This window comes from Protomyctophum bolini (genome assembly GCF_963924005.1).
Source record: "Protomyctophum bolini genome assembly, chromosome: 1".
Taxonomy (NCBI): Eukaryota; Metazoa; Chordata; class Actinopteri; order Myctophiformes; family Myctophidae; genus Protomyctophum; species Protomyctophum bolini.
This window is the reverse complement of record NC_137862.1, coordinates 20,095,247-20,120,723: the sequence shown is the minus strand read 5'-3', so window position 1 is coordinate 20,120,723 and position 25,477 is coordinate 20,095,247. Positions and strand designations below refer to the sequence as shown.

General features: G+C 44.3%; 1 protein-coding gene across 10 annotated transcripts in view; it reads right to left on the bottom strand.

Moving 5' to 3' along the window:
• The window catches only part of LOC308318627 (bromodomain adjacent to zinc finger domain protein 2B-like), an 89,479-nt gene that overhangs the window by 15,298 nt on the left and 48,704 nt on the right, over positions 1–25,477 (bottom strand). For 2 of the 10 annotated variants that reach the window (XM_080768243.1, XM_080768248.1), the window contains exons 3-22: positions 24,690–24,875; positions 18,541–18,732; positions 18,183–18,344; positions 16,870–17,066; positions 16,391–16,597; positions 15,085–15,660; positions 12,585–13,344; positions 11,821–12,105; positions 10,137–10,197; positions 9,579–9,687; positions 7,763–7,985; positions 7,323–7,415; positions 6,823–6,884; positions 6,426–6,491; positions 5,143–5,208; positions 4,793–4,837; positions 4,338–4,370; positions 1,910–1,975; positions 1,015–1,155; positions 189–443 (exon numbers count right to left, since the gene is read on the bottom strand). In XM_080768243.1, coding sequence (XP_080624369.1) covers positions 189–443; positions 1,015–1,155; positions 1,910–1,975; positions 4,338–4,370; positions 4,793–4,837; positions 5,143–5,208; positions 6,426–6,491; positions 6,823–6,884; positions 7,323–7,415; positions 7,763–7,985; positions 9,579–9,687; positions 10,137–10,197; positions 11,821–12,105; positions 12,585–13,344; positions 15,085–15,660; positions 16,391–16,597; positions 16,870–17,066; positions 18,183–18,344; positions 18,541–18,732; positions 24,690–24,873 — 3,783 coding nt within the window. In that variant the 5' untranslated portion in view covers positions 24,874–24,875. The remainder of the gene's footprint in view (positions 1–188; positions 444–1,014; positions 1,156–1,909; positions 1,976–4,337; positions 4,371–4,792; positions 4,838–5,142; positions 5,209–6,425; positions 6,492–6,822; positions 6,885–7,322; positions 7,416–7,762; positions 7,986–9,578; positions 9,688–10,136; positions 10,198–11,820; positions 12,106–12,584; positions 13,345–15,084; positions 15,661–16,390; positions 16,598–16,869; positions 17,067–18,182; positions 18,345–18,540; positions 18,733–24,689; positions 24,876–25,477) is intronic. The other 8 variants (XM_080768245.1, XM_080768252.1, XM_080768246.1 and 5 more) reach the window with 6 other exon arrangements.

Below are 25,477 nucleotides of genomic sequence, written 5' to 3'. Positions count from 1 at the left end.
TTTCACTCCCTGCTCAACAAGAGCACCAACCAGCCTGTTCCTCCCCTGCTGCCGTCCAAGTTCCCACCCGCAGACAAATGTGTTCAACTGAACCCCAGTCTCCATGGTGGTGGGCAGGTACTTGCACCACCCAGACACCTTTCTTAAGTGAGAAAACAATGGTGTATTTGTCATTACAGACAGTTTACCTTTTGTCCTGGTGGCAATCCAGGGTCACACACAGCCAGAGACAGCAGTCTTACTAAAAGGTCTTGGACTTGGCCCATGCTGTCCCCCACATTGAGCAGGCCTTCTTGCAGCATGCCCAGGGTGGGCACATCCGTGTTAACATCAAGCCCCAGCACCTTGCCAAAGCCTCGCAGGAACTGCATCAACATCAAGCAGTTTGACACGGCACGTCCTGGCAGAATCAACCCAGGAATGCGGGAAAACTCTGGCAGAGGCTGTGAAGTGAGTGAAAAAACGGCCGGGTTAGTTATCCTTTACTCTCTCAGGGTTACATTATCACCCAGGATGTTGCAGTGTACTCCATGGACACCCAATTTAAAGAAACACCATTACATAATTATCCTGTTGCTCAGTGGTTGTTTTATAATTTTGTGCAATGACTGCACATTATTCCATAGTGCATTACTTGACAACAACCACTGGGGGGCACAGACCACCTAATAATAATAATCACAATCATCATAATAAAGCTATATTGAACACAAAATCAATCAAAAGAGTCATTTTATTAATTCAACGCACATTAAACGTAATACATTCTACATGTTCCTGAACAGCTGATGTGTGACTGTTTGTAGTAGACCTGATGGGTTTAGTGCTGCAACTATCCATTATTTTCTTGTTGATTATTCTATCAATTACTCTTTCGATTAAACAAATAGGCCTAATTGAGAAACACAATTTATATATATATATATATATATATATATATATATATATATATATATATATATATATATATATTTATACATGAATCAATTAATCACTTCTTTTAAACTCAGCTACCTTATGATCAGAGAGACACATGTCTTCATTTGGCTTCTTCAGCTCTCGTGCTATCTCCATCTCCAGCCTGCGTTGCTCCAGCTTCCGTTCCTTTGACAGACGCTTTTCATCCCTCTTCTCCTGCCGCAAGCGCTCGCGCTCCTGCAGGCGTTCAGGTGTTCAGGTGAGTATTATCCACAGCAGTGGTTCTCAAAATGTTTCACTAAAAGGACCCCCAAAATGAATATGTATTTTGGCCACAGACCCATACAAGGTTTGTGTTATTGAAATGGTTAAAAAATATATTCAAAATTCATCAAAAAAAATTAATAATACATAAATAGCCAAAGCAACGTGGTTGTGGCCATGTAGATAGGCTATTTTCAAATGAAAGAGGATAAATTATTTGAACTCATTTTGATGGGTACTCCCTGGAATGCCTCAAGGCGCCCCTCAGCCCACTTTTGAGAACCATTGATCCAAAGCAAATGGTGAGTGTTAATTTATGCCTAAGAGTGTAAAAATGTACCCTTTACTGATATGAGTCCTTTTTTTGTTGTTGTTGCCAGCAAGCTTTCACCTGAATGGGTCCATACACTCTCGTAGTTTTAGCATTTTAGCAGTGTGTGCTTGCAGTCTATGTGTGTGCAGGTGTTTGTATTTGTCACAACATGCCTTTAAGTTGGTATGAGATGATGACTGAATAAAGCATCTTTTGTTAGACCTCAAAAGTTGGTGCGTCTCCCATTTGTTGTGGCCAAAGAGCCAGCTCATAGCAATGTGTGAACACAGATGTTCACTCTGTGACTCTGAGTGAGCCGTATTAGAATTCAGTTTAATGCCACTGTGTGCATTCAAAGTGTACTTTGAACGCTGAATTCGTTTGACTCTGTGTGGTTGGATGTTTAAGGCCTACCTCTGCTTTCTTGCGAGCCTCCACGGCCTTCATCAGCATCACATGTTGCCTCCTCCTTTCTCTCTCCTGGAACGGCAAAAAAAACGAAACAAAATAAAAAATACACATACATATGCTACTGAACACAAACTCATTATTTTAGTCTGTATTCATTAAAGAAATAAACTATTTATATAATGCACTAAATACAGTAGTCACCTTACTTCAAATAGAAAATAAAAAACAACACAACATGATGCTTCACATGTACAAATGTCACATGTTTGATAGAAGCATAAGTGAAGGTAACAGGAAGTACGATGACAACCAAAAACAAAGCAACACAGCGATGCAATACAGAGTAGATGTGATGACAGGCTCAAAAAAGAGAAGCAGCTGGAATCAGTGATGGTGTCTAAAGGAAAGCTGACAATACGAAAGCCACAAAAATCCGGGTTGCAACGGCTCTTCTGACATCTCACGTTTCCGTTACAGTGGAAAAATGATTAATTCCGTTCCATCGATCAAAAATGTATCAATCTTTCTAAAAATGTGTATGTCTGAGGGATACGACAAATGGGAATGTAAAAACAAAAGCAGAGAGTACAGAAAAGAGCAGTTCCACTTTGGGCAGTAACAACTTGCAGTATGTGCAGGGACGTCTATCAGCTATACTATCTGATGATGCCACATTTAATAATTTTGGTTTGGTTTGCATGCTACAAAAAGACATGGGAGACCAGTAATGACAGAGTATCATTTCATTTCATGTTTCTTTATAGCAGTTAACCACTATCCTTTGTTGACCATGTTACTCCAGGGGTCTTTACTTGGTCCCATCCTTTTTCCCTCTACACCAAGTGGGGACCTATTTTCGCCATGCTATACCCCTTATCCCTAAACCTTTTTGCCTTTTTTTATTTATTTTTATATTTTTTAACCATTTTGAAAACATTTTAAAATCGATCAACTAGCCAATCTACATCAACACATCACAGCTTGTAGATAGGCTATTAGAACTATTCAAAAATGTTAAAACGGCAAAGATGTTTAGCGATAAGGGGTATTGCACTGGCGAAAATAGGGCTAGGGCCCATCTCTTCTCTTCTGTTTTGCCAAATGCTTGCCTATTTTTGAGGAATGCTTGCCTATTATGACCAGAATAGGGCCCAGAATAGGAATTCTAGGGTTCGTGTGGTTGAAAAGGCCCAATTGCCGCCCTTTTTTTAGCCTTGTCAATGACATTTCCAGTGCATAGAGAAATGGGTTGGGAATGAGGAACTTAGTTATTATGAAATCAACAGACATGATGATAACGCCTCAGTAAAAAGGAGCTTTGGGTCCATAGTACTCAAGTTCATCTGAGAATGGAATGCTAGCGGTAGCAGTCTAAGGAAATGTAAACAAACATAATGAGATCTGTAGCGTCAGGATTTGTCTAATGTCCAATCATATCTCTACTGTGAGAACATGTCATAACCATTCACGTTTTGTACAATTAGGTATTACACCCTTCAATTGCAAGTTTTTCTTTTCCGATATTTAGCATTTCACCATTTTATGGTGTTCTGAGTCAAAGATTGACTCAGCAAACAGTCCACCATCAGACAGATAATCAGACACGGCCCTTAGATTCAGCTGCAACTGTATGTATGAGTGAGACGAGCTATAAGCAAGACAGCCAGGCCAAAAAAAAGAAGGGAAAAAAAAGGAACACTACATAGAACCACATTTATCTCCATGGCAGAATATTACAACTGTTATTCTATCTAGACTGTGGAGGGTCTGCAAGGAACCAAATGGGGCTCCGGCTGTTCTAGTCACAAACCTGAGAGGGAACCAGGCCGAAGGTGATTCTACCATAGAGACAAAACGGTTCTTGGCAGCTCTTTTTCTTTTTTCCTTTTTTTCTGTGCAGAGTACAGTGAATGACAGGGTGGCTGGATGGCGCGTGTTAAAAGTCCAGCACCCCGTGGACTGCAGGACAGATGCGTGGACAGACAAGACACAAGCTAAATGTCTGGACCCAAATCATCAAGCACTCACGAGTCACAGAGCTACTTCAATTCAACAGTTAGACAATGTGTGTATAGTAAATATATATATATTGGATGGAAACTCCTTGAGTGCACTTTTAGACAGTGAGAGAGTGGATCGGCTATAGCGGTCTTTGCAATGCATTCTGAGTAGGGGGGGTATTGGGTGGGGTGGGGGGTGGTACAGAAGCTGCCTGACCACCGTGACAGGGTCAGTCAGTCGTCCCTCGGGACAAGCAGATGGAGGCAGTGTTCTGACTCTTTTCCCCCCCGTTCATTGTTGGTTTTGCTGGAAAGCCATGCAGAAGAATGTAGTATGACGGCAGCCAGTGCTACACGTAATGCATTGCTATGACAACCATATCACAACCAGTTACACGATGCAGGTGTTAGATGTACAAAAAGAAACATACCCATACCATATCTAGTCTATGCCTCTCCAACTCCTGGCAGAGAGAGTTGGCAAAGTATTATGGGACAGAAGTAATATCCAGTACCAATAAAGCATGGGATTTGATACCCCCAAAAAAAACAAGAAATAATGAATATTTTAATTAAATAGAGACCACAGACACAAGTTCATACTCTCAGTCCCTCACACACTCACACTAACACACACACACACACACACACATGCGTGCACACACACACACGCACACACACACACACACACACACACACACACACACACACACACACACGCAGGCATGCACACATACACACACGCACGCACACACACATACACACACACACACACCTGTAAATTCTTATTCAAGTGAGGTATGAAGTATGGTATAGCGATATAGAGTATTAATAGAGAAATATCTATCATGTTCAAGAGGCTTTGCAGATTGAAGGGAATGCATACCTGATGTTTCAGAATCTCTGCCTGCTGTCTCCTCATCTCTTTCTCCTTGAAGGGAAGCAAGAGAAGATGAGGGAAAAATCAATATGCTTTCATATTGCCAACATCATGAAAATCACTACAGCGTGATGGGATTGCGGCCCATTTGAAAGGCGGTATGGCTCTAATTCCATTGTCAGCTACAACTCAAATGGAAAAAGAAGTTCAATACTTTGGTAAATGTAAAGATGAAATAATTTGTGATTTTTGGAGCAACAAAAGAGCATTTCATTGCCTCGAGGTGTGCATATTTAAGTGGCACGTACTTAAATTTCATGTTCTATCTGAAGGATTTGTTGAAAATACAAACAAACCTTTATCCTTTTTTCAGCCTCCAATATTTTGGCGCTGGCAACTTCTTCCTTCTTTCTGCGTTTGGCCTATGAATTCAGATTACAGTCAGGACATCGGAGACCACAAAACGCACATACATCAATCAGCTCGTTTTGCTTCGCAGCACTCTAAATGATTTGTTTGTGGTCTTTTTTGGTTTTAAGGGAAGATTTCATGCTCCTGAATGCCAGTCAGAATTTGTAAAACAGAGAATGAATAATGTATCACTTAAACGTATTAATTGTGAATGTGTTGAAGTCTCCCGTTAACCCATTTAGACCTGAGGACGATTCACTTATGTTTCTGTATCAGTGGTGCTCAATATTTCATGTCAAGGAGCCCAAATATTATATGTAATTGGCCGCCGACCACCATCTGAAAATATGTTGTTCCAGGGACCCCCCAGAAGCAAAGAGTTGAGTTAAAAACGTTCACTCTGTAACAATATATATTCAAATATTTTCACGATTTTGCAAAAATAGCAGATCTACAAGCGAGTGCCGCGCTATGAGCTTGTAGATAGCTAAAGTATAACGTAATGCTTAAAACACCAAAAGGGGTTCCCCGTGCTGAATGGGTTAAGAGTGCCTTGCCAACCGTGTCAACTCAAATTTGATTTAGCCCTGCTAAAACACTTTGAAGCTCCGTCGGTGTAATTGTGCATCCCTGTGTGTAGTTGTGCCTGTGTTTGCATGCATGTGTGTGTATATGCTTGTGTGTGCAAAACAGCACCTTTCCTTCCTCCCCCCCCTCCGACCCACTTATGCTAAACTGTTACTGTTGTCTGATGAAAAGAAAGACTTTTCTGTCCAATTTAAATAAGGTCTGAAGAGGCAGCGACAGCCATTTTAATATTCAACGGACGTCAACCAAGACCAATTTAGCATTAGTTCCATGTGGAATTATGCCTAAGAAGACGCAACTCCCTCCAATACAATATGCTACTGTTGAGTAATGGGCTTTGGTAACACTATGGACTGAGGGGTTGCAGCTACGTATTCCAGAATGTTCTGCTTAACCCATTCTGACCGGAGATCAGATTCTAAAAATGTCTTCTACATCCTGACAGTTTTCCATTCTGACCTGAGATCAGATTCTAAAAATGTCTTCTACGTCAGTCGTTCTTCGATTTTTCGAAAATAGCAGATAGTAGATAGTAGATCTGCTATTTTTAAATATCTAAAGCATAACGTAATGCTAACACCAAAAGGGGTTCCCGCCCAAAATGGGTTAATCAGAGGTGCGGCCGCATCAGACGTTGTACCTCCAAAATGTGATGCGCCCTGAGCTCCTTCTCCATCCGTATCTGCTGAATACGCTTGATCTTCTCCTATGAAAACAACACTATCTCTTAATACTTAATACGGAGATGGGGAACACATCTCTTAATACTTCGGAGATGGGGAACACACCCTTGTTGCGCAAAGCAATTCAAAGACGTCACTGGCATTCATGTGAGGTTTGTGGGATGGAGGGGGGCACACAATTGCAGTAAAAAAAACTGTGCCTGCATTAATGATAGGTAATTATAAAACCGAGGATCAACAACACAGAAGCAAAAACAAGTCGTCCCCGCCACACGTACGAGTACTGACTGTGGCAGGACATGTGGAAGGGTAAAGGAAATGGCATCGTACACATGAAGCATAAACAATACCCACTTGCTGTTTGAGAATCTTGATATGCTCTTTCTGCTTCCTTCTCTCCTCTGCTGCCATGATAGCTATGGAAAAAAAACAGAAAAACACTACATCAACTCTACGGTTGATGCGGTATCTTACAATCTCAGCTAAAATGATACAATACCAAATATGAATATATGACAAAGAATCAGACACAGACTTAGAAGAAGGAGAAGTATAGGTGTAGAAGACAACAAAGAAGAAAAAGACTATGGGGGTCTAATGAGGGCATGGCTCCATGTGTATCTCTGGATTCATGGGACCAATCTACTGTCATAGACACATCATACAGGAGATATGATAGGTTCCAGCCCAATCCGACCGCCATTCACTTCCAAAGTAACATTTGTGTGTGTGTGTGTGTGTGTGTGTGTGTGTGTGTGTGTGTGTGTGTGTGTGTGTGTGTGTGTGTGTGTGTGTGTGTGTGTGCGTGTGTGTGCGTGTGTGTGTGTGTGTGTGTGTGTGTGGGGGGGGGGTACCTTGATGTTTGCGAGCCTCTTTGGCAGCACGGGATAGAGCCTGCTTCTCCAGCTTTCTCATCAGCTTCATCTGAGTAGCCTGTCGGGCTATCTCTGCACAAACACAACACACATGGACAAGAGATTAAGCACAAGACTAGTTACATCCTTTATATACAGTATAATACACACACACACACACACACACACACACACACACACACACTGTATTTTTTCGTCTTGTTTTTATAAATGAATTGGTTTATTCACATTCAGAAAGGCACGCTTGTAATCTTCAGAACGATATCAGGATGTGTATAAATCAGGGCTACCAGAGATGCCATACGTTTATTGGAATGTAAGTAAAAACACACACACACACACACACACACACACACACTGTATATATACAGTACACATACATAATGCAGTATATAAGATTATTATTTTTCTTGGCTAACCTTGGGCCTCCAGTTTGCGCAAAAGTTTAACTTCACTGGCGCTCGGGCCCTCTGGAGCAACAGGATCGCCCACGTTAGGGGGGCGACCCTTCCTCCGTCGGGAACCCTTACCCCCCTCAGACCCCGACTGTCTCTCCGAGTTAGGGAGACGACCCCTACGACCTTCCATGGCCAAGATACGAGGAATGATCTCATCTTCCTTCAGCAAGCTCCACTGGAGACCCTGGTAGGAGAACAGGGGAAGAGAGAGAGAGAGACATGATGGAGGGTAGTAATAAATCAACTCTTGAGGAAAAACAATGGTGTACTGTACACCATACTGTACTAAATTGTGCTTTACAAGAAACTTTTGGTATTGTCAATATATAACTGTACAGCTACAGTAGATAGTGAAACAATGATAATTGGATGTATAGAACATTACTTTGTTGGGTTAGGAAAAAGAGTCAGTAGATCTAGTTGAATAACTCACTAAAAGACATACTGTACATGCCCACACAATGTACTGGTCTATTATTACATTTGTCCACAGTAAGATGAAGTTGTGTCGCTGCATGGCTGGCCTCTCAATACTGTCTGAAGTTCTCTTTTCTACGCTGCCCCCAACACTTCACAACCACCCACCCCCTGGCTTTATCTTTGTGCCTCCCACACACATAACATGATGACATACATGACTGGTCACCTGTGGAAGTAATGTCAGCTAATTATTGCATTTCCCCCATGCACATTGAGAGGGGATATGAACTAGAACTACTGAGGCTGATGTCCATCCATGGCCCTGACAGCAACTAGAACTACTGAGGCTGATGTCCATCCATGGCCCTGACAGAACTACTTAGTTTCTATGGAAAGATGAACTAGGAGAGAGACATGAAAGACAGTCACCTGGGCTCCATCTCTGGCTTCATAGAAGTCACCAACCCTTATCTTTGCACTGAAGCTAAAATTACCACGCGTGATGCCACTCATTCCATTTCTGGATAGATACTACAAAAGAGAAAATAATAAATGGTATTGGTCAAAATGTTTCAAGGCAGAAAAAACGTTGAAATGTGTGACATTGAAAGAACAACTGGGAAGGGAAGCTTGATGGGTATAGCAGTATAAGAAAGGTCTTTCTGTGCAGGTCTAAATCATCATAAAAGCTAGGGATCCAAAGCATATTGCAGCAAAGGCTCTTAAAAGGACAAAATGGTTCTGACCTTGGGTTGCACAACTTGGGCCCTCCTTTATCTGCTGCTACAGTATGTGGTAGTTTTTAACTGGCCAAATGACCGACTAGTGACATTCGAACACTAAAATCAAAGATTGGCGCAGCACTATCGCGCCTGTGGCTTTAATGAGGCAGATCTACAGATAAGTAATGTCTATGAGATGCTGTCTAAACAGGGCTCAGGCTGTGCATCCCAGCGTTGACCATTAAAAAGCTCTTTCTAAGGCGGAGGAGAAGTAGTGCAGTGGTTGAGGAAAATGAAGGAAACAGTGTCATCTCTCATTAATTGTGTCTGGGAATGTCTGGGGGGATGCAGCTGGAGTAATTTTTCAGCTAATCTAAAATTCATGATACACAAGCGTTTGTTTGGGCAATGAGGATGGGCAGTGTAGTGTTGTCAGCAACTATTAGCAAAAATATCCTATCCCATAAATTATCTTCTTTTCACCTTGAGGCACCATGTTCCCCATGTTCTATTCAGTCCACTCTAATCCCTCTTACAAGCTACGGCGCTCATGATTTGCCACAATACATTGCCCATGCATCATGGCTGCGTTATGCCACTGCAGTGCAGTCAGTGACAAGCTTACGGCACCTTACCTTCATCACATCGGGGTACTGTCTTAGTTTCTTGCCACATGGAGCGTAGTAGGCCACCTCGCCCTGCGGCCGCCCAGCCACCGATTTGATTCGTGTTTCTCTCTGCCACCTTTAACACAAGACAATATTGTAGAACAGTATACACAGTACACTATACTGTATACAGTATATCGTCACTGTTGGGCGTAAACCTTGGACGTCCAAAACCATAACCTTTCTGGGAATGGCAAAAAGAAGTAGAGAAACTGTGATCCAAAGGATCCAATGTACTGTAGTTATCATTTAGTCACAAGCTCTTGTTAATCATAATTGTCATCGGTTAAATTGAACCATTACAACGCCTCGTATCACAAGGCGTTGTGAGCTTATAGATCTGCTACTTGCACTGCTTTTGCACAACACTCTTGTATGAAGACGTAGGGCATTCATTTATCATTTACGAAACAAAAAACATAAAAAGTCCAAATGTGGAGATACATGGTTTCTGCCCGACAGCAACGGAGTTATGGATCCGACACACGGTGTCAGTCCTAGTGTGTTTTCTCTCAGTGTACATACCCCAACTCCAGTGGTATCATCAGCTCCTTCTCATCCATCACCCTCTTCCTCTTCCCTAAGCCTGGAGAGAGAGCAGCCATGAGGTTGACAGCACAACATATCACTGGAAACCACACACACACACAAACACGCTCAAAGGTGCAGAGCCCCCAAACATAATCATAAAACCGAATATAGGCCCTGTAGATACAAACACACACGCACGCACACACGCACACACACACACACACACACACACACACACACAGACACACACACACACACACACACACACACACACACACACAGATAGCATACTTTAGATGTGACCATTGGTAAGTAGCGTCTGGCAGGGATTTCACATTTAATAAATGGCCCTTAGTCTGACTCAAATGAGAAAGTCTCTTCATGCCAACACCATGCAACAAGAACGTTCACTACACTCCATATTATCTGATCCCATCACTTAAAAAAGACCACATTTCAAAGCCAAAAGTGGGACATTTCATTTTTAGAGAATTGTTTAAGTCATGCGTTGGCCATGAATTGAACATTAGCCACTAAAGACAAGCAGGAGACAAAGGAAAATCGCTAGCTAAATGGAGGAGAGATTGGAATGCCTCCTGGAACATTCCTGGCAGGCTAAACGCGTGCGTCCTCTTTTCTCTGAGCTGGGTAATCTCAAAGCACAGAGGGAAGGGAAGGAAATCAACCTATCCTTGCAGTACTGCCAAACAAGTTGTCAGGGTTCTTAGGCCCCTGGACATGCCCCTACAGGACCTCTGAGCTCTGGGTAAGCCGCCTTCTTCCTGCCTGACTAAAAATAACACCTTCTTTTTCCCAGTTGTCTGGGGATGATGCCATACAATCTGCTATTTGAAAGCAGAGGCCATGTTCTACATAGTCCAAGATACAGGACACTGTATCTTGGTGTGTGTGTGTGTGTGTGTGTGTGTGTGTGTGTGTGCGTGCGTGCGTGCGTGCGTGCGTGCGTGCGTGCGTGCGTGCGTGCGTGCGTGCGTGCGTGCGTGTGCATGCGTGTGCATGTGTATGCATGCATGCGCATACGAGTACATTGGTCTTGCATTAATTCCATATCCCCTTACCTTCAACGTAACCATAACAGATCTAACCTTAACTTGAATCACAACAGATATCTGCCTAACCTTGTTCAAGGTCAAGGTCAAGGTCTTGTTTTTATCACATGACCAATTTACACAGCAAAAACACTGGTGAAATCCTCCCTTAACCTACAACAGATACATGCCTAACCCTTAATGTAAAGGTTATTTTAACGTAACCATAACCCCAACAGATACTTAGCTAATCCTTAATACGATAATAATTATTATCCAACCTTAACACTAAGCCTAAGGCTTTCGAGAGTGCCATTAAATCAAATGTGTCCCCATACATGCGTAGACGTACACAATCATCTGCTTTGATGGACACTACTGTTTTTCCTAAAATGTCAGGAACACTCAACCACAGACGCACGGACACACACACACGCGCGCACACACGCACTCACGCACGCACACACGCACTCACGCACGCACACACACATGCAGACAATAAGTAGAATCCTATGAGCCTCCAGTGGGGCAATCGTGGGGCATATGGAAATGAATTAAAAACTAGTAGAGGGCAGAAACCCCATGAGCAACGTCCTAAACCAATAATGAACACAGATACAACACATTACCATGAGGACTGGCCAGGGAGTAGGAGGACGAGGAAGGAGAGCTGTGATAGGCCAAGGCACCGGAGCTGGTCACAGTGGCAGGAGACTTGATGACCTGTAGGTTGAGAGGAGAGCAGCTGGTAGCTGTGTGATTGGTTGAGGTGCTCAGTAGTTGTGGGCCTTTGGTTAGCCTGAGAGGGGTCTTCTCCTTCCTCGATGACGATGACGACGACGAGTCTGCTGGCAGCAGCTTAAGATCCTTCACTTTCCTCCCGGAGATGTCGCTGTCCGAGTTGCTGTCCGATTCTGACAAGGACACCAGGACGCAAGTGGTTAATGCAACTACTACCATGATGGTACAGTCTGTAGGCTAACAAGGCATCGAGCCCTATGAGATCAGAGGGAAGGTTTTGCTACAGTTCGTAAAGCACTATACCGGTGGCCTAGCATGTTAACCCGTGGTCTAATACTTCATATGCCGAACATTTTCCAAACATATTTTTATCCAAGGAAGTCACTGGATAACTTGAAATGCTTTAAACTTGATTTAAATATCTATATCTTATATTACTTCTTTCCAGTGCAGTGAAGCTTTCACTCAATTAAGGTCAGTTAGGTAGCGTTTTAATGACTATGCAGGAAATGCACAGATTTGCTCAATCTAAATGTGTTAAGTAAATTATCTGTGTTTGATATGTATGATATGTTGCAGTCAGAAGCTGTGTGTATTGACGGCAGTTCGTTATATTACATAAAAAGCATGGTAAACTAGAAGAGGTGCCAACCTGACAAACTATCATCTGAGTCCTCCTCATCTTCATCCTCCTCAAGGTCGTCATCATCATCATCGTCCTCGTCCCCAGAGTCATCTGATTCCTTGTTGGCGGGGAGACCGGCTGTGGGAATGCAAATCCCAGGAATGCCAACCCCGGGGATACCGACGCCCGGGATGCCGACCCCGGGAATCCCAATGCCCGTCTCCCCTCCCCGAAATAAGTCCACCAGCGACTGAACCAGATGGTTCTGAGAGAAGCCTTTCCAGGCAGCCATGGGGTCCACTGGTCCCAGCCCTTGACCATGGCCCAGCCCCATGCTTGGTGCCTGTGCCTTAACCTTGGGGGTCTTGTTCTTTCTGGATCCATGACCTGTGGCATGGGGTGAGGTAGTGGCGGGCCGCGCCAGAGGTCCTGCCTGGGCGGGCGATAGGGTCCGACTGCTGCTTCTGCTCAGGTTAACAGGCATGGACGCAGTGTCAGAGTCACACGGAAGTGGCTTGCCCTGCGACGAGGATTCCTTGCGAGGTTTGGTGATGAGGGCCAGCGGCGTGTCCTGAGTGGTGCTTTGGATGACTCCGTTGGGGTGGTGAGGCTCCGGGAGCCCTAGGAGGGCACTGGAGAGGAAGAGGTTGGAGTGACTGTTCGGGGCGAGAGGCGGGACAGGGGCCAGTGGCGTCGAAGATGCAGACGTCCTCCTGGGAGACTTGTTGGACGCCGACTGCTGCTTCTTCCGCTCGGCTGTGAGCACCTGCCCATGGGTGAGTAGAGACTGGGGATAGTGTGAGGGAGAGAGCGAGGGAGTCAGTCACGGGCCGCAGGAGGGAAGGGAGGGGGGAAAGAAAGGGGGGAAATGAGAAAAGAAAAGAGACAAAGTGGAATTGCTCTAGCTGTCGATTTGCATCACTGTTGATTGTTTGAGCAGGTGACAAACTACAATGGCTAACAGTAGAACAGCTAGCCGTGCATGCATACGCCTGATACTGAAAGACAAAAAGAACAGTACAAATACCCCGCCGCATTGAAACCGGTAATGTTCAGGAAAACAGACAAGAATTTCACTGTAGAACTGTGATTACTCGTCTCCACATTTGAGCAGATCTATCATCGTTATCTTCATGCGTCTGGGTTTCTATAGCATGTTTGGCTTCTTACACTGTTGGGCAAGGTTGGTTCAATCTGTGTTTAAGCAAACGCAGGTTAGGCTTTGACATCCACATTCAACTAGATGTGATATGAAGTGAAACAAATCAATTTCACAGACCATGAAATACAGTAGAGAACCGAAACCACCGGAGGAATTTGGCTTTTCAGAAAACTCTCTCTCTCTACTGGTGAAACAAAACAGTAATACAGACTTTCACTGAATATTTCAATCCTAATTCATTTCATTTCCATAACATTTTCAGCAACTATACTTTAATATGAAAAAGGTTATGGCAATATTTTGCATAATTTAATGTTAACTGACCAGAAACCCTAATGTATTTAAACAAATGCAATGTCTGCTTGAGCAGGGTAATGAGGCTCAAAATATCAATGTTTACATTATCAGGCTGAACCCTACTGTAGGAGAGTTAAAATGGCAGTCTCTCAGACTGTATTCAGTGTATTGTAATCACCACCGTCTGCCTGTCTGTTAGTTGAGCAGTAGTGTGATGTGAAACTATTGTGATCAGGCTGTGTGTGTATGCATATGATATAATATGTTACTCTACCCATTATAATTCAATACAAACTTGACACATGAGTTGGGGGTAAGGACAATTAAATTTCACTTAACCCATTTTGACCTGGGAACGATTCTACAAATGTCTTCTACATCCTGACGGTTTTCAAACATTTCATGTCAAGGACCCCCAAAAATATATGTAATTGGCCGCTGACCCCATCTGAAAATATGTTGTTCCAGGGACCCCACAAAAGCAAGGCTTTGAGTTAAAAACGTTCCCTTTGAAAGAACATATATTCAAAGAATTGCGCCATATTTTCACGACTTTTCAAAAATAGCAGACCTACAAGTTCATAGCGCGGCACTCGGTGCCACGCTATGAGCTTGTAGATCTGCTACCTACTACGTTGGTCTGACACAATTGAATTGTTCGACAGTAATTACGTACAGTAATTAACAGCAACCTGAGTTGTGTCCAAAAGCATTTTTTTCATTGCTCATTCATGCTCTCACTATATACACTGTAGCTGTATACTTAGAAACCCTACTGCAGGGTTCCCCAATTAATTTTCCTCAAGGGCCATATTTTGACTACGGTACCAGGCTGGGGGCCGAGTCGGCACGCGCAAGGTCGAGGTCTTGCCCTGAAATTAATGTTCAGGGCAAGACCCCATTTGAAAAGGACCCCCAGTTTGACATGCAGAGGCTACTGACCCCAATGTAATGCCATTTATATCTGGGTAATTCTGTAATTCTACCAATGTACCATTTTCGGGGTAGCAATAAAACAGGATATAGGTTTATGCTACTGGTTCTAGTTATCAAGGACAGTGGCCATACCTGCTGTTTGAGTCTGAACTCGTTGATTTGCGCGAGCGAGGCCTCCAGCAGCTTCTTCTTGCTGGCCTTGTTAGCATGCTGAGGCGGCTTCAGGGAAGGCTTCTGCGAGCTAGCTACAGGTGAGGTCAGAGCGAAGGGTTTTGGGGAGGTAGATAGCGCCGAGCGGGGCGGGGAGGGAACCGACAGAGGCTTGGGGGAAGAGCAGAGGGAGAGGGGCAGGTGTTGTGGGGATGAAGAGGCCAGCAGCTTGGGGGGTTTGGGGGACGTGGTGAGGGCGATGGGGGAGGCGGAGGGAGAAGACTCCCAGCGGGGGTGGGTAAGGAGGGCCAGGGGCTTGGAGCTGGCTGCCAGGCCCGTGGACTGGATGACGCTGAAGTGCTGCTGCAGTCCTTCGGCCCAGGGCCTGGAGCCAAGTAGGGCGAGCGGTGCCGTTTGGGAAAGGACAGGGGGGGAGGGGGAGTGGGGTAATGGCACCAGGGTTGGGGGATTGGAGGATAAGTAGTGGGGTTGGCTGTCTTTCTTGCCCTGGGGGTCTGTCCTGGGTCTGCCTGTCAGTCCAGAGGTTGGCACCACAGCCTGCATCATGAAAAGGGTTTAAATGTAAAGTTTCATTCAAGTTTCATTACATCATCATTATGTCACAATTGTTTTTCGCCAAAGCGTTCAAATCGTTGAACTCCACAAAGTGGATCAGATTCAGATGTTCGGTTGTTCAAAACTCCAAACCCGATTGGGATCACTTTGATCCAAACATTATGTCAGCAGTTCCCAACCTTTTCTGGTTCAGGGCCCACTTGACAATCGTGAAAATGTTCATGGCCCACCCATCTCACCACTTAAAGGAGAATTCCGGACCAGCCGTTTTCTTACCGAATTGTGAGGCGATTATAGCCATTAACCAGTGATAGAGCGAAAAAACCCTGCCCTGTAGCTCTGGGCATTCGTCTGCCTTGTTAAGTGGTCAGGTGGGTGGGCCGCGTGTGTTTGCAGAGCATGTTTATTTCAATGATCAATCAGTTGTGTTATGGCTTGGATCACATAGTATACCTTAAGTTCCTATAGTATATAATACTGTACTTACAATTTTACATAAGTATCATGAGGTTTTTTTTTTCTTTTACATTGTTAGTTTTTTTTTTCAAATTATTTCGGGTCCGATTTGCAATATTCCCACGGACCACCAGTGGGACCCGACCCACAGGTTGGGAATCGCTGCATTATTTGAATAAGAAATATAAGTTTGATTCATTAAAGCATGTATTTAATATTCAAATTCCAAATGTCTTTGTCCCTGCAGGGGCTTTACCTTCAACTTGTTCTTTATCCGCTTCTCTTTCTCCGAGTCAGACAGCTCATCGTCATCATCATCAAACTCCTCATCGTCGTCGTCGTCGTCGTCCTCCGCGAGGTCCTCCAGGTCACTGCTGAGGGAGCCGTCGCTCGAGCTGTCCGACGATGTGCCCGAGTCACTGTTGCTCACTCCACAGGTGTCTGTCTGCTTCTTGCGAGGCTTCTGTGTCCAGGACAAAGCAGAGAAGTCAATTTAACTGAGAGCTGGCCGCAACTTATTATTATTAATTATCCTGTGTGGTGTGGTGTGTGTGTGTGTGTGTGTGTGTGTGTGTGTGTGTGTGTGTGTGTGTGTGTGTGTGTGTGTGTGTGTGTGTGTGCGTGCGTGCCTGCGTGTGTGCCTGCGTGCGTGCGTGCGTGCGTGAGTGAGTGCGTGCGAGCGTGCGGTATTTAAAACAATACAATACAAATGTACAGTATTTACAAAGTACTAACCTTGTCTTTAGGTTTACGGGGCTGTAGTTCCAACCTCTCTGCTGGGTTGATCTGAGGGCTGTTGCGGTGGCTATTGGGAGGCTCTGGGTTGCTGGCTGGCTTCAGGGGCACAGGGATGGGGGCTGGACTGGCAGAATAGGTCCCTGTTTGTGTGATGGGGGATGAGACCCCACTCCCATTCACCGCGCCATTCACCCCTAGAAACATAAAAGAGATTTACAGCGTCATCAGCCCTATCTCCTCCAAGAACAGACTTTAGTCACAAAGACTAATGAAATATCTGGTGTTCGGTACAGAATGGAATGGAATTATGCAAAAAGAAAATACAAAAAAAAAATATTGATTTATCCACGTATCTCATCAAACATGCAGGCTGCACATGGCACAGGCTCAACATGAGTGGTTGACATAATAAGAGATAAATTAAAAGATACTGTTAAATTAAACGAGCAAGGAAAATGGAGGGTAAACCGAAACGAGGGAGAACGATGGAAGGCAAAGGAGAGAAAAAAAGAGGGAGAGAGATAGAGAGAGAGGTTGACCAAACCACTGAGGACTGAGAGTCATTAAAAGCTTCTCTACAGAAGAGATTTCATCACTGGACAAAGAAAACAGATTTAGGTGGAGGGAGAGGAGGAAATGAATGAAGTGAGAAGAGGAACAGCAGAAAGAAAGAGCACGCTCAACTGTGATGACAAAACAAAAAACACATATTTTACAACTCCTCCGCTATTCACCCCACCCCACCTTATTTCCTGCATCTCAGAACAAGGCTGTGATGTCAAGACGTTACACAAAACCGGTTTTATTTTGCCCCCTTTTGCCCCAAAGCTTGCATGTAGATATGTATGCATTTATTTATATAAATGAAGCCAGTGATAACAAATTCTCTTTAACATTAGCATTCGAGTCATTAGAGCAGAACAAATGACTCATTTCCTGTATGAGTTTTATAACATCATGGATCAATAAGCAATATGCAGTGATGTTATGGCTACTATATGCAACATGTAAATGACATGCAGTGCTTTGTTTCATCTGTGAACTTGTTTTTTATTACAGAGAGAGAGAGTCAGAGAGAGAGAGAGACACAGAGAGAGAGAGTCAGAGAGAGACAGAGAGAGACGGAGAGAGAGAGAAAGAGAGAGAGAGAGAGTCAGAGAGAGAGAGAGAGAGAGAGAGAGAGTCAGAGAGAGAGAGAGAGAGAGAGAGATATGAAATTGTCTCTAACATCAGCATTCTGGTTAACAAAGAGTTGTGAGAGCAGAACAAATGACCCATTTCCTGTATTAAGTGATATAACTGCATCACACCTTTAGGGGGGGCGCGGATATTCTTGCTGGGCGTCCTGCTCTGGATGGGACTGGCGCTGTGGTTGGGATGGATGTGGGGGGCGAAGAACGGAGGGAGGCCAAGGAAAGGAGGGAGAAAGGCAGCCGCTCCCCGCCCATGAGCTTCTGCAGCCCGCCACCACTCTGAGAAGAGAAAGAGAAGAGAAGAGAAGAGAAGAGAAGAGAAGAGAAGAGAAGAGAAGAGAAGAGAAGAGAAGAGAAGAGAAGAGAAGAGAAGAGAAGAGAAGAGAAGAGAAGAGAAGAGAAGAGTTTAGATATGTGACCATTTCACCACCAGTAATCAATCAGTGCTTTTGGTTTCCCAGTGCTCCTGTCCTACCAGATAAGGCTCCCAGCTGGGGATGGGCAGCTAATGCAACTGACATGCCCAAGGAGCCCAGTCCTCCAAACTCAGGCCTGCCTGCTCCAGTGGTGTAGATGGCTCCAAAGGCTGGGTGGTTGATCAGAGGGAAGGCACTTGACATTGTGGAGCCAATGAAGGGCTGCTCTCCTGCTGCCCCAAACAGACGGCCTGCGAGTTACACAAAGGAGGAGGAATTGAAAACATCCTGCATGAAAGCAGTTTTGGCAAAGCAACTCGTTGGACAAATGATGCAAAGCAACAAGTTGCAACAGATCCTCTGTATTATGTGGGCAGAGCTGAAGGGACGTGGTGAGGTTGTCATTTTTGACCAGCTTTGAGGGTTCGTGCACACAAAAAACATTGTGTTAACACAAACAATGAATGCTATTGACAATGAATGGACAGCTTTGAGTGTTTGTGTAAACACAAACATTTGTGTAAACACAAACATTGAAGACGAAGGTGAGGACGCAAATTGTGATTCAATGAGATGATGTATGATGATAAGAGCACCCCTCACTTCACACGGATGTGAGTTTTTATTACATTGTTAGCATTTAGCTGATAGGACAGTGGAGAGAGAGACAGGCCAGTGAGTGCTGAGATGGGAACAGCAATGTTGTGGTGGATATAAGTCAAGGCAATCGATTGTGTTTGTTTTTAACAGAATGTCTAACTAGAATCCAAGCCCTATAAAACAAATCTAGTCCATAAAATAACCCACATTATTCGTATTACGTTGTTTGAGAGCACAAAGTGTCTGAGTTGCCAGACTGCCTTGATGATGCCATTAGGGAACAATGCTGAAGCTGTGTCTTTGACTACCAAAGTGTGGGTTTGTTTCATTGCATAGAGAACACATTCACTCTCGAATTAAATCAGCAAGATCTTGATACAGGGACTTACTGGGTAGTGTGAAAATGGTTTGCTTGTGTACGTTGTGTTCTTGTTGTTTGCTATAACATATATGTGTTTTAAGGAATACAGAGACATATTTGTAGGGGAACTGAACACAGAAGAAAGGAGAAACAACTGCATTTTGCTTCTGAATCAACGTTTTCATTTTCTTCTTCTTTCTCTCCTTTCCTCAAGATAGCAGTGTTTACTATTTAAACACATGTACAGTAACAGCAGCTTCTGTGAGGACTATGACAGACTGTCTATTTCTTTGAAGCATTTGATCCCAGATAGAAAGCAAATAGGAGTTTGGAACAATCCAAAAGTAGAATAATTTACCTATTTATATACATTAAAAAAAGAAAGAAACTGTGTCAGTATATGCATCCCTGTGACAATGACAGGATGAGCCATTTGTGGTCGGTGAAAAGGGTATTTTGTAGTATAAGCAGCATAAAAAAAGTAAAGCCTTTCTGTTCTTCTGGTATTCAATTTCAGCCCAGAAGAATACTTCATCAACATCATCATCGCCTAGCATTTTCCTGAGCACAATCATTTCTGGCAGGGGCGACTGCTACGTATTACCTTCTCCCACAGTCAGATGCAATTTGGTCTGGGCATATTTCATGCAAATTCAATTTTCTATTCCAGAGAAGGAGAGCGAGGCTGCCTGGTGCCCCTGCACGAGTCAGGTAATACACATGCATAAAAAACTGATGACTGAAGAAAAGAAAGTGTTGTTCGGCGCGCGCGTGTGAGAATGTCAAACTACTACAGGCTTGCACACGATACAAAAAACCACCCTAATGGAATACAGAGTATCTCAGCTAATGCAGTCCGAGATCTAATTATACAAAGAGAGGATGCTTTAATATCTCCATATAGCGGGTTGCTGCCAGTCATATTTCAGCCCAAAATCGAATACTCTTATCGTAACTCTTATCTTAAAATCTTTAAAAGTCAGAGGCCGTTTCTGTGTAGAAATCAAAGAGTTTGGTGACTATGTGTGGAGAGAAACAAAAGCAGGCAGTGGTATGATGCTTGAAAGTGTACAGCTTTGTGTTGGCTTCAAGGCCCCTCTCTGTCACAAGACAGCAAAATCCGCCTTGTGAATGTCATTATAATATGCTGAATATGTAGTGTCTGCCTTGCCAAAGTCAGCCAGCGGATACGGAGATAAACGATGAAGAATGCAACCCCAAGAAAGGCCAGCAACAGCATCCTCTTCTGCCTGTGGTGAAGTACCCACCCAACACACACACACACACCCACCCTATGCAAATACACGCACGCACGCACGCACGCACGCACGCACGCACGCACGCACGCACGCACGCACGCACGCACGCACATGAAAAGACTTTGCTCCCAGACAACACAAAGTGCCATCTGCAAACGCCTTTTCAATATTAATGTATGCTTCCAGTAGGCAAATAATTAAATCTGAAAACGCGAAGAGAGAGACAAGCTGCAAAGACATACCTAGGATTACCTGCTTCTCTCTCTCTCTCTCTCTCTCTCTCTCTCTCTCTCTCCCTCTGTTTCAATCCTCCCTTCACTCTGACAAACTGCACTGCCTGCTTTCTTCATGTTTGGATGCTGCCGAGGGGGGATTAATTTGTTGTTTGTAGCAGTCAATCAAATTTCCACAGACAGATTTAAGTTAATTGCTTCCATGAGTTGATCCCAGAAGGAGAGCGTGCACTGCGAGTGAACGCCGATCAGCTTTTATTCTCAAAGTCATATCCCCATCGAGTGACAGGCAGCCTCTGCCAGTATTCCAACCCGTTATACCAGTTAACACCACCTCCAGCCTCCATCCCACACGCTGTCCTTGGGCATTTGAGTGTTCTTGTGATTTTCCTTTCTTCTTCTCTCGAGTGTTTTTCGCATCGGCAAAATAACCCTGAATCAATGCCTCCTTATTCTCTGAAGATACCGCATCTCTGTAAAGAGCCTGCAAAGGCCTGATTAAATGTTACCTGCCTACGCAGCACACCTGACACAAGTCATGCTGTAACAAAGCTGACAATGTGCTTACTCTTTGGTTCGGTGATGCTGGGCATGATATGATACGATATGTGATAAGCCTGGCGTCTGTGTGTTTGGTGCTATTGTGTGTGTGTGTGTGTGTGTGTGTGTGTGTGTGTGTGTGTGTGTGTGTGTGTGTGTGTGTGTGTGTGTGTCAGGCAGAAACCTTGAATCTCCATCTTTTAAACTAAGGTTCAAACTATAATTTTTTAATGCCTTTGAATGCCTTACTTCTACGTCGTACGAGGGTGTCATGCAAAAATAGCAGATGAAAAAGCTCACAAACGCGTCAAGACAGAAATTGCTTTTAAAGAAAGTGGTTGCTGTGTGTTTTAGAAATATTTAATCAATTAAAAGTATTATTAACAAGAGATGTGACTAAATAATAACTACATTGGACTCATTGGAACATGCCATATTTTATTTTTTATTAACTTTTTCCGTTTCCTATTAACCCATTTTGGGCGGGAACCCCTTGTGGTGTTAGCACTATGTTATGCTTTAGCTACTGAAAAATAGCAGATCTACAAGCTCATAGCGGTCTGCTATGAGCTCATAGCGCATAGCAGACATACAAGCTACGAGTTTGTAGGTCTGCTATTTTTGAAAAATCGAAGAACGACTGACATGGAAACATAGCTTTTTCAGAAAACTGTCAGGATGTAGAAGACATTTTTAGAATCTGATCTCAGGTCAAAATGGGTTAAAAAGTAGCCGATTTGGACATACTTGAAGGTTTCTGCCAGACAGCAGCGATATATGCTAGCATCTGTGGAGGTAAGAAAGGTCTCAATGAGCACTTCAGAACTTCACAACTGAAACGCTTTGCCTCTCAGCGTTCTATTTGACGCTTGGGCCAAAATTGCTTATCTTAGGAAATGTGAGCACACGTAACGGCACAGAGGGATAAGAGGGATGTATAATGCATAAGGAGATGCTCCTAATGGCCGCTTCTTTACAGCAACACCGAGAGAGAGAGAGAGAGGGGGGACACAAACAAGCAGCTTCACATGGCTTTTCCTTCATTCCCTCCCTCTCTCTCTCTCTCTCTCTCTCTCTCTCTCTCTCTCTCTCTCTCTCTCATCATAAAACAGGGAAAACATCACAATCAGAGTCCAGAAGCAACACTGTCTATTTCCTGTTCAGAGTAATGTTTGCGTAGCATGTGTGTACAGAAAAAAAAAAAGAGAAGATGAAAAAAAAAGAAAAGAAAACACGCAAATTATTCACATACTTAAACAAGACAGATGTGGAAAAACACACACACACACACACGTGCGCACACACACACACACACACACACACACACACACACACACGCACACGCACACGCACACGCGCACACACACACACACACACACACACACACACACACACACACACACACACCCTTTTTCCTAATGGGTTTGACCAATGCACAGAGGGATGGGGGTTGGATGCTTGGACGGCGCTGAGCAGACACTGAGTGGTTGACAAATGTTAAACCATGCAGGCAGGGCAGGGACACATACACACTCACAAGCAGCATGCGTGCACGGCGCGGCGCGCACACACACGCGCGCACACAGTGTCGTGCTGAGCCTGACTTTGAGGCAGCTGGAGCCCCAGAGCTGGAGGTTGTCAGGAGACGTGGCCAAGCATGTGTGTGTTTCTCACACAAAAGAGCCCCCTAATTGTTTGGGCTTCATTAATGCAGCAGCTTTTCAATTGCAACCCAAGCTGTCAGGAAAAAGCCGCGTAGCGGGGAGAAAGGTGTATGCACACACACACACACACACATCCCTACACACGCACGCACGCACACACACACACACACACACACACACACACACACACATGCATGCACGCATGCACGCAAGCGGCAAAATAACTATATAATTAATACTGGGAGGAAAGTCAGCTATTTCCGATTAATGGATTTTTTTTTTCCTTTCTTCTTTTTCCATAGCGGAGAAACGAGGAGAATTCCAAACACGGCCGAGAGATAAAGGTCAACACACGCAGCAGTGTTGTTATAGTTACATGTAGAAGAGTCACAACACTGGTATGTTATAGTTACATGTAGAAGAGTCACAACACTGGTATGTTATAGTTACATGTAGAAGAATCACAACACTGTTATGTTATAGTTACATGTAGAAGAGTCACAACACTGGTATGTTATAGTTACATGTAGAAGAGTCACAACACTGGTATGTTATAGTTACATGTAGAAGAGTCACAACACTGGTATGTTATAGTTACATGTAGAAGAGTCACAACACTGGTATGTTATAGTTACATGTAGAAGAGTCACAACACTGGTATGTTATAGTTACATGTAGAAGAATCACAACACTGGTATGTTATAGTTGCATGTAGAAGAGTCACAACACTTGTATGTTATAGTTACATGTAGAAGAGTCACAACACTGGTATGTTTCTGCTTCTGTGTTTGGATCTTATTACAGGTGAGTTAGAGAGAGGGAGGGAGAGAGAGAGAGAGAGAGAGGGAGGGAGAGAGAGAGAGAGAGAGAGAGAGAGAGAGAGAGGGGGGGGAGGGAAAGAAGTAGGGAGAAAGGGAGAGAGAGAGAGAGAGAGAGAGAGAGGGAGGGAGGGAGGGAAAGAAGTAGGGAGAAAGGGAGGGAGAGAGAGAGAGGGAGGGAGAGAGGGAGGTAGGGAGAGAGAGACGGAGGGAAGGAGGGAAAAACAGACGGTCGCTGGTTCTCACCCCAGCACCAGTCTATGTGTGGAAGTGTCCATGAGCAAGACCCATTCAGGACGGGAACCGCTTTTGGTGGTTTAATCATTATGTTATACTATTTTTGAAAATTTGTGAAAATGTGGCGCAAATCTTTGAATATATTTCAGAGCGATTGTTTTTTAACTCAAGTCTTTACTTCCGGCGGGTCGCTGCATGGAACAACATGTTTTCAGATGGGCACCACTGACATAATAGAAACATGAACTTGTAGGTCTGCTATTTTTGAAAAATCATTAAAATGTGCCTCAAATCTTTCAGAAATTATCATGATTTAGAAAACTTTTTTTTAAATGTTGACGTCAGGCCTAAATTGGTTAACTACTCCCTGAGTGCTGCACTAACAGCGCTCACTCACTCACTCACATATACAGCGACAACAATACCCCAAAGCAGTGGGGACGGACCCAATGATCATCCTTATTATCAGGGCACATAGGGAGAACGTAACTCTTACCAGAGGTGCTGAGGGTGGATCCCAGTGGCGAGGGGCTGGGGGCCAGGCTGCTCTTGGAGTGGAGGGGAGCAGGGGATGACGAAGAGGAGGAAGAGGAGGAGGAGGAGGAGGCCGCCGGGGAGGAGGTGTGAGCAGCAGCAGACAGGGTGGGCGCAGGGGAGGCCAGCCGCTCTCCAGACTCCATATCTGTCAAACACAATCCAATCAGCAGGGTTACAATAGCAAAGCACACCCACACACACACACACACACACGACCGTGCAGCGGCGTGCACACTCGGCACACACACTCAAATGCATGCCCTCACACCTACACACACATCACGTATTGTCAAGAACGGACACACGTACACACAAATCCCCACACGTACACGCGCACACACACACGCACACACATCCATCCACCCACCCCCACACACACACACACACACACACACACACACACACACACACACACACACACACACACACACACACGTCACCCACACACCTCCCGCCACTCTCTCTTTCACATCTCACTTCCCCTGAACAATATTTCTATTTAGCCCTGCTCACTGGCTCCCAGCTCTATTGATTCTATATGGGCTAGAAGGGAAGGAAGGATGACATCTTTAAGGACTGCGCTGCCGGACAGACAGGGAAACTGGGTTACACTTTGACACAAGCAACCCTGCTCACATATTAGTATGCAGTGTCTCCATTCTTATCCACTTGAGACCCATTTTACTTCACCGGAAATAACGGAAATAGCCAATCCGCAAGCAAACAGCGCTTTGTAGATTGGCTTGT